The sequence below is a fragment of the Ciona robusta genome, chromosome 5 (genome assembly GCF_009617815.1).
Source record: "Ciona robusta chromosome 5, ASM961781v2".
Taxonomy (NCBI): Eukaryota; Metazoa; Chordata; class Ascidiacea; order Phlebobranchia; family Cionidae; genus Ciona; species Ciona robusta.
This window is the reverse complement of record NC_143239.1, coordinates 6,412,880-6,421,961: the sequence shown is the minus strand read 5'-3', so window position 1 is coordinate 6,421,961 and position 9,082 is coordinate 6,412,880. Positions and strand designations below refer to the sequence as shown.

At 38.4% G+C, this 9,082-nt stretch overlaps 2 protein-coding genes across 2 annotated transcripts; both read left to right on the top strand.

Moving 5' to 3' along the window:
* The first annotated feature begins 585 nt into the window (after positions 1 to 585).
* LOC149736055 (uncharacterized) lies at positions 586 to 3,624 on the top strand. Its single transcript, XM_089878778.1, has 3 exons — positions 586 to 1,476; positions 1,533 to 1,994; positions 2,121 to 3,624. The coding sequence occupies exons 1-3, from the start codon at positions 1,454 to 1,456 to the stop codon at positions 2,662 to 2,664; spliced, it is 1,029 nt and encodes a 342-aa protein (XP_089734904.1). The 5' UTR covers positions 586 to 1,453; the 3' UTR covers positions 2,665 to 3,624.
* Positions 3,625 to 6,635: 3,011 nt separating this feature from the next.
* On the top strand, positions 6,636 to 8,591 carry LOC149736054 (uncharacterized). Its single transcript, XM_089878777.1, has 3 exons — positions 6,636 to 6,802; positions 6,887 to 7,306; positions 7,468 to 8,591. Exons 1-3 carry the CDS (start codon positions 6,789 to 6,791, stop codon positions 8,189 to 8,191), a joined length of 1,158 nt encoding a protein of 385 aa, XP_089734903.1. The 5' UTR covers positions 6,636 to 6,788; the 3' UTR covers positions 8,192 to 8,591.
* The last annotated feature ends 491 nt before the right edge of the window (positions 8,592 to 9,082 follow it).

The following is a 9,082-nucleotide window of genomic DNA, read 5'->3' as shown; positions in this document are numbered from 1 at the left end:
TCCGCACATAATAGCAGAGTGGGGGAGCTGGGACACCTTTAGCACATAATATCCAAATATCCTGATCGTGTTTTAAACAATTAACAACGCTATATGGAGGTTGTGAACATATAGTTTCAAAACATTTTTAATGTTCTTTGTTTACTACTAACTTGTACGGGAAAATACAGTAAAAAGGTGTCCTATCTTCCCCCACCATACTGTATTACATGTCTTAAAAGCTCTAAAGTTTATACCTTTTTCAGGTTTAATGTTAAGTTTTGTAATTGAATTTTTTAAAGTTTAAAACTTTTTGTAATTACTTTAAAATATTTGATTGTTTTAAGACGTCGTTCCAGAACGATTGAACACTTATTGCGTGACAAACGACCTATAATTGAGTTTCAAAACTAAAAACAAAGATTTAAATTATTGATAGTAGCTAAAGTTAATCCTAATACTTGGTTTTCAATGATTTATTTATGTACGGTTACTACCTAAGTTAATACCAGTCCTGTGGTTTTATAAAGGCTCGCATTTGAAGCCTGGTAAGTTGCCGATTAGCTGTCAACTGTGTCAAGTCGGCTGCTGGTCAGTGTAGCTTTCCTTTGCCTAATCGAAATCTTATAATAATGACTGACGTAAGCTTATAGTCGATTTTCTGAAGCAGTTTTTGTAAATACGGTTACAGTTTTTAGCCAAAGCCACGGGAGATGAAACCGCTATTAGATTAGCACTAATTGGGGTGTTTTTCGACAGAAGACCTTAAATTACAGGGGTGGCCGCGGTTTGATCTAAATTTAGTGATAATTCCCCCGATTGTTGGTTGGTATGTCAGTAATTTTGAGCCCATTTTGCAACAATTGCAGCAATCTTTCCACAGGAATGTTGTTTATAAACAAACTATCTATTGTTGCGTGTTGAATGACTATTATGACATCACACGCGATATTATTTTGTCTTGAATTATTTTGCCGCCCATTTCTGCCACGTGGTGTAGCTCGTAGAATATCACTAAACGGTTTAGAAATATAGTGACAGATATTTTTCTGATTTTTTTGTACATTAGAATCGAAACTACGTGATTCACAAAGTGTTATTCAAATTAGGATGTTTAAATAGTGACTATTCACCATAATTTCTGCTATAATGTGTTTTGTCTCGTCTGAAAGGATGCCTATGACATCACATACAAATATTTAACATTTAAATTCGTCACGGAAGAGGGACTAACCCTTATCTGACACCATCTTAAAATAAATTTATTTTGGTCGATTTTTCATCCTTTTTTACTATTTTTCTTAATTTGTTGGCACTAATAGCCTCCGGTGTGTCCTAATTGGCAGGGATATTACAAATATTTATACTTGGCCCAACTTGAAGCATCTAATGTACACAGTTACCGCTTTGTAACACAGATAACTTGGCACATTGTACCTTAATCTTACTCAGTTATGACAAGTAGTATTGCTCAATGAATGTCAGACACGATATGAAGTAAGTTCTTCCGGTAAATTTTTTTTTTCTGGAATCTAATTGTTTTGTATACAAAGAAACGTTCAAATTGAATTGTCTACGTCACAAGAGGATTGGAAAGTAGTTCGAGAATGCTACGTTCAATCTTTCCATCGATACCCGCTGTATAAGTACATGATTCCCGATGATAATAAGAGGGACGCCTTCCTTCGCGCTTATCTCGACGCTAACTATGACGTCACAGTCGATACTGGTCAAGGCATTCTGCTCGCCATCAGGCATATAAGTGCAGATGTAAATAGTAATGATATTACCACCGAGACCGAATGCTCTATAAACTGCACTAACAACAATGCTACAAGTAACAATAACACAACAAACAAGAACATCGGAACAACAATCATTGGAGGGGTCGTGTTCGTTCCTCCGTCACGTGACGGTCACGGTTGGGCGATTACAGACGACGAGCCTTACTGGGAAGCTTACGAGAAACATGGACTCGCTAAAATCAGCGCAGAAGGATTCGAGAGAGTCAAAAGGTAAGAAGAGTTAAAATTTATATAAATTTATTATTAAGTAATGAATTATTCTGAAGTTTAAAATCTAAACGATGCGTTTTATGTTGTAAATTATTTTTTATTGATGCTTGTTATTTTTTTCTTCAGATACGAGGCGTGGGAAAATGAAAACATTTGCCGGAAGTTATCCGGAAGTCGAATCCCGATGTGGAACGGACTCTTCTGCGCGATCTCACCCGAGTACTCGTCCAAAGGACTCGGGAGCGCTGTTTATAAAGAAGCGATCCGAATCATGGCTCAATACTGGGTAAACAAAAACCAAACTATAATGACTGACGTGCCTGTCAATTTAGTCAAAAGGGCGGGCAAACAACTTCGGAAGGTTTCGGAAACCGACTATCCCCGAAGATGTTTTAACATCACGAATTGTTTCTTTCGCTGCAACAAGATATCTTCTGCCCCGGACACCAATCATCATTCCCTCTATGACGTCAGCTCCTGTGACGTCAATATGACGTCATCAGCATCTTTGTTACCACCCAGCTCGTATCCTCTTTTAGTCGCCGTCAGTCACAGCGACAGAGCCGCGCGCTTTCACGAGGCAAACGGGTTTCACCCAATCGCACGAACCCCCTACCATGACGAAGTCGAAGGGACTTCACCCTTTTACACCCATGTTCTAGTCCTTTAGAACCAGAAAAGTAAATGTTCTTTCTAGTTGCCTACAAGAGTTGTAAAACGTAACCCCACTCCTAATACCAAACATAGTATAGCATACACTATATTTCATTATTTATAAATGTTATAATAATTTGATGCGCAATCTAAGCTTTAACAAAAACGTACAATGAATATTCATGTCCAAACTTTGAACTCGGATTTCGTCATGTAAAAATAGAGTAGGACTGGGTAGGATTGTCCATCTTTTCATTCTCTTTTATCGTGCCATTTAGTTGTAAACAAACAATGTTTAAAAATATATACCCGTATCCTCACGACTTTAAAAAAACGTTGTTAATTGTTAAAAACAGGATTGCGAAATCCGTCCTACCCCACAGTGATACACAGCCACGTGTATTATCGTTGTACAATTTAATCCTAGACATACCACATCCCAAGGTTGACCTTTGCATGAACCCTTGCCCGACACGTTTAACTCTCTCAAAGTCGCGAATCAAATATAATTCAACGATAAAAATGATTCACAAAGTTCCAATGGAACCTTAGGCAGCGTGGTATGACGGAGCTGTAAGAACACGAACCTTATAACTGTTGTTGAGTGCCGCAAATTACACGTTTCTACCGGCTTTGACTCAGTAGGAAAGTTGTTCAAACTTTAATGCTTAACAATTGATAAAATTGTCGCAGGTGAATACACAGTGATACCCTTGTTGTGGTTATAGCTTTCTTTCTTATATGTTTTGTTGTAGATAGCTATTGTTTTAAAATTGTGTTGATTTGCTTTAAATAAATATATATTGGTAGATACTCTTCTTTACTGTTAACACCGATGCTTTTATACCTTTTTGTGGTGCCACCCAAATTGCACACATTAATACCGAACTGCATTTCACATATATATAACTACTTGCAAGCATGCATTAAAATTCGTTTAATATTTACAACAATAACAGTAGAAAACCAATTTAGTGGCGCCCCAACCAATTTAAATAGTAACACAGAGGTTAAGAAGTGAATAAACTGTTGCACGTAAATGCAAACTACTAAAAAATGACCCAAACGACTTAGCCCGTTTTAGAACAAGATGTTGCATCTCTGTTGGCTTCTATATATTGATGGAATGGCTGTATGTCGTGAAAGGCGCCAATGCTGCTTATTTAATATTTGTAAGTTTAACTTAATATTGCATCTTATATCCTGGCGTATAATCGAATCATTCACCACGACATAATGGCCTTTGTTATCGTGGGGATTCCCCGTGTATTTATGTCGTCACCTGTTGTGTTACGTCACGTGTAAACCGCAACCAATCAGATAGCGGAAAGCGACAGGGTCGAAGTGTCTGGCGGATTCAGGTAGTATAGACCAACTCGGTAGGCGAGATAACGCTACTATAGCCTGCTATGGGGGTGTGGGATTGAATTAAACCACTGTAACCGAAGTCTGCGGTTAGAAGTCGCTTCTATTGAGTAGCATTACTGTCCCAATGTATTCGTGTCTGCCGCATTGTGGTTGCTCTCGCCAATGCAGGCAAACATATATATATGTATTAGCCATAATGTGTGGAAACCAATATCGTCATATGCAATATACGCGTTCTATTCTGCTGTAGACTCTAGCACAAAGATTCTTAACCTAAATCGTCTGGTCATGGCTCCGTTCCATTTAAGGGCTTATTTGGTTTACTTGCGAATAAAAATAGCAGATATACGCATGCGGTAAGACAAACCTAAGCTACTTGGGGGCAATAAACAAGTCCTAAACTTTTATTTTTACCTACACTATTCCCAATCAAATTAAAATATTAATATAGCATGAAAAGTATGCAATGCACAAAAACAACAGGTGTTCCGCATTTCATTGTTTTGCAACCTCGGATTATAACTACAGCTTATGTAACAAGTTTAGAAGTACAGTTGGTATTTGCTTTCAGCCATCACTGCTTCTACTTTTGTTTTAGAAACTTTGCTTTGTGCGGATGATGTTATGACTATATGTTTAATTATATGATGTTTAATTACGTAAGCCATATACTTCTGCCAAGTGACACCGACATAATATTAAATGTTGGCGTTGTTTTTGTTTTTTTTATTTAAATAGGTGCCGAGTTACTGCAAAGAGTTTCGGTTTCTTTGTGTTTTTGTCTTTTATTTGCATTTGGAGTTGGTCCGCGTTTTTAAATCCACTGCCGCTTAACCATTTTGGCAGCAGAATATAAAACACAATATGTTATAAACCAACGTAAGCGTCAGGATATATAAATATAGCTTAACCTTGTATCCAAACCTTTGTTAATTATTCAAACACTGTCCAAACAACTTATTACTTAAAATTCGTCATTCATTACTCAATTACAAAACCTATTTGGGCGACCTTGGTTGATGCTTAAATTGGTTAAACCCAAAATAGTGTACCGTATAGAATTCGAGGTATTTATACTTAAAACTGACTTTAAACTAATATAGGCCGCTTTATAAGACTTGGAAACTATTGGTTATTGAGTTATGTACAGAATGATATGGTTCATTTATAATTAAATATATCTTGTGTGAAATGATCTACGCGTGCGGCCTTTTGTTCAAAGCGTGTACTAAAACTCACACGAATCAGTTCCCTTTTATACACCCGCCAGCCCTGAACCGCATGAACCGTTATTAGTATTAACGATCTATTATAACTGCGTTTAAATCACACACGCGCATATTAGACTGAAGAATAATTACAGTAAAGTTATAACATGGCAGTTCTGTGGTGCCTACGTTATTGATAGGTGTTTATGACCGAGTAATTGTAGATTATTGTGTTTGAAAGCTCTTTGTTTTGATTGGCTGCCAAGTGGTTTACGTAACAAGGGGTATAATGCCGTCATAGTAAAAGTATAGTAAAGTTATAATTATAGTCACTGGGGTAATAGGAGTATTGCAAATAGGTATTATTATACCAGTAAAATTTGTTGTAAATTTTCCATCTTTTAACGTGTTGCAAAAGGTCAAAGGCGAGCGTGTGTTAAACCCCATTTTTCCATCATGCTAAGCATAAGCAAGAACATTTGCAATTTCACGGGAGTTTCCACCCGCGAAAACTTTTCACCTGGATAATATTAACACGATCGTGACAATGTATTTAAAGCAATAAGAAGTATATTTAAATTTATTTTACAGTCAAACACTTGACGGTAAAACAGCGAGGGTGAAAATGGACAAAATTTCCCCGTCGATATAGAAACTGGTTGCTGCCCGCTAAGTTTTCTCTATGGTTTTGCGGTCGCTTCGCCTTTTTCTTTTGTACCTCCTGCGAGTATTTAACTCTGTGTATCGCACAGACATCGGTGAGAGTGTGACAGCTTTGCGGGAGAAAGGTGAATAGTTTCCCGGGAGTATATCTCGATGTATTTTGAGCTTAGCGCATTGAAACGATCGTACAAATCGAAAGTACCGCAGCTTTATGAAAGAGATGTTAGTTTGTATATACAGAAACACAGAAACGATATTTCAGGTGATTTAAATAAATCATAGTTTTGTAACAAAAGTGATTTCATAAATGTAAACGATTTTCGAAAAAATCTAGCCAGATCAAACCAAGTTTACGGTTAGTGGGCTTACTCTCTAATTAGCCAAGCTGTCTCTAAGATTTAGAAAGTCCAAGTGAGTTTTAATTTTAGAAAGCCAATCTCTTACCGTAGCTAAATGGTGACCGCAGAAATTAACAGAATCTTATTATGTGCTGGCGAATGTTCTTAAGAAGTTAAATTAATTAAAACCTTTGGTTCAATTCTAATCGTTGATAAATATTCTGCATGTAGAAATCAAAAGAAAAATCGCCCGTCTTTGCCTTACAGCCGTAGCGGTCAAATGACAAAAATTCGAATGTCAAACTGTACCAACAATAGTCGGATGCACGGTTTTAGTTTCACGGCAGCGGACGTGATCTTAGCTAAGGGTAATCCAATCTCAAAGTCGGTGAAAATTTTCCAGTCATTGATGAATGAGATGTTAATTACTCTCCCTTTTAAACAGGTATTTAGCTGCCACGGTAGATAAAGACTGTTTTGTTTCGTCGCTTTGCTGTTTCAGCGACTTTTCTCGGATTTTCAATTGTCATCTTTGTCTTTGAAGATATTCTGGAATTCCCACAATGGCAGAACAATGGTAAGACAATAAAATCATTTTAGAATCGAAACAATTGATTTTTGATTTTATTCATTTGCAATAATGCAATTATCTTTTCTAAAGTGACGTCAGAATCGAATTGACTACGTCACACGAGGATTGGGCACTTGTTCGAGAATGCTACGTTCAATCTTTCCATCGATACCCGCTGTATAAGTACATGATTCCCGATGATAATAAGAGGGACGCCTTCCTTCGCGCTTATCTCGATGCTAACTATGACGTCACAGTCGCCACTGGTCAAGGCATTCTTCTTAGAATTGGAATCCCGAGCATCGCTTGCAGCGATCGGAACAATAACAGAAATTCTGCGGGCCCCGACACCTTCCGAACCCCGCTAAAGATTATTGGAGGAGTCGTGTTCGTTCCTCCCTCACGTGACGGTCACGGTTGGGCGATTACAGACGACGAGCCTTACTGGGAAGCTTACGAGAAACATGGACTCGCTAAAATCAGCGCAGAAGGATTCGAGAGAGTCAAAAGGTTAGAATCTTTCGTATCATGTCTCTTTACCTGACATAAATCTCAGGTCCCGAGGCGTGTCACGCTGCACGACCCACCTATATGAAATCCTCACTTTCAGACATTTCTTTCTTTTCTGTTCTTAAAATCAACAGTTTCTTTAACATTAACTTTTTACATAGATACGAGGCGTGGGAAAATGAAAACATTTGCCGGAAGTTATCCGGAAGTCGAATCCCGATGTGGAACGGACTCTTCTGCGCGATCTCACCCGAGTACTCGTCCAAAGGACTCGGGAGCGCTGTTTATAAAGAAGCGATTCGAATCATGGCTCAATACTGGGTGAAGCAACAGAAAGAATCGCGAGCTCAGCTTTCTAGAACGAGACCTCAGAGTGAGCGGTTAGTCAGAAACGATTCGCAATTGCTTGAACCAGCAAAGGAAAACAAAGGACTTTTCGGGAGACTTTGGCAAAACTTTTCCCTGAAAGAAATCCACCGCTATGCTCTCCTCAGTCACAGAGCGTTACCACAAGCAGCGTTCATGCAGAAGCCGAGGTCGACACAGCAGCAACATTCGTCTACAGTCGCAACCAAACCCACCGAAGACCAAACCAAACCTAACGATGCCATCCGCGCCAGAGACATTGTTGGCAACCCTTCAGCGCCCCTAGTGGTCGCCGTCAGTCACAGCGACAGAGCCGCGCGCTTCCACGAGGCAAACGGGTTTCACCCAATCGCACGAACCCCCTACCATGACGAAGTCGAAGGGACTTCACCCTTTTACACCCATGTTTTAGTCCTGGACCCGTTCAGAACGGGCAGGGTAAACGAGTTGGGAAACTCCATAAATGAAACAATCACCCCCTACCCCAACATGCATGCAACACCTTCTATTCTTACTTAATAACCAGCATTGTTACGTCACAAATACTTTACATTGCTCCATTATGAATCATCTTCAAGCATTAACAATCATACGTCATAAACAATTGTCATTGTTTCGTCACGCAAGTTCCCTTTCTTTCACTTTGCAACTTCATTATAACGTCATAATCTGCCCAGTCACGTCACAATTTACACCATTCCAGATTCACAGCTCGGTTGATCATTTCATTCAACAGAAATCTTATATAATTTAAAAAATATATGATTTTTCTGGCAAACCACACGTAACCACATATTTTCATATTTGTATATTTCTTAGTTTCTGCTTCCATTTTGCTTTTATCATCTATTTCCTTTCTATTCCGCTTTTGCGTAGATTTAATATTGAAATAAATTTGTAAAAAATGTTACCACCCAAACACATGGTTTTATTTTTCACAGAAAGCCTTACGCGACTCGCTGTAAAACCGCGCCCAAATAGAATGAAATGACAAAAGTTTAATCTAAAACATAAAAAATACACCGAAGTGTTAAAATAGCAAAAAAAAAATAATTTGTGAAGGTATTATAATTGAGTTCCAATTGCGCTTTCGATAGTGGAATTGTGCAGCAATAACAAATTGACTGTCATTTTGACTTAGAGCATAAATGACTCATATCATTACGTTGGTAACATTACCTTTGTCGCCTCTGAACTTTTCGGCAATTTTCTCCGGGTCATTTTTTTGGCAAATTGCCCGAAAGATTATTTGGCGAATTGCCCGAAGCAGAGTGGTCTTAATCGCGTCTGAGACATTTGATATTCGTCCAAGATCTTGTGTCCGGTTCTCTCGGCAACAAATTGGAGCCTGTATCGAAGATGAGCCACCCATAGTGAGGTCACATGTTGACCTTAACGTGTGAAATCTTG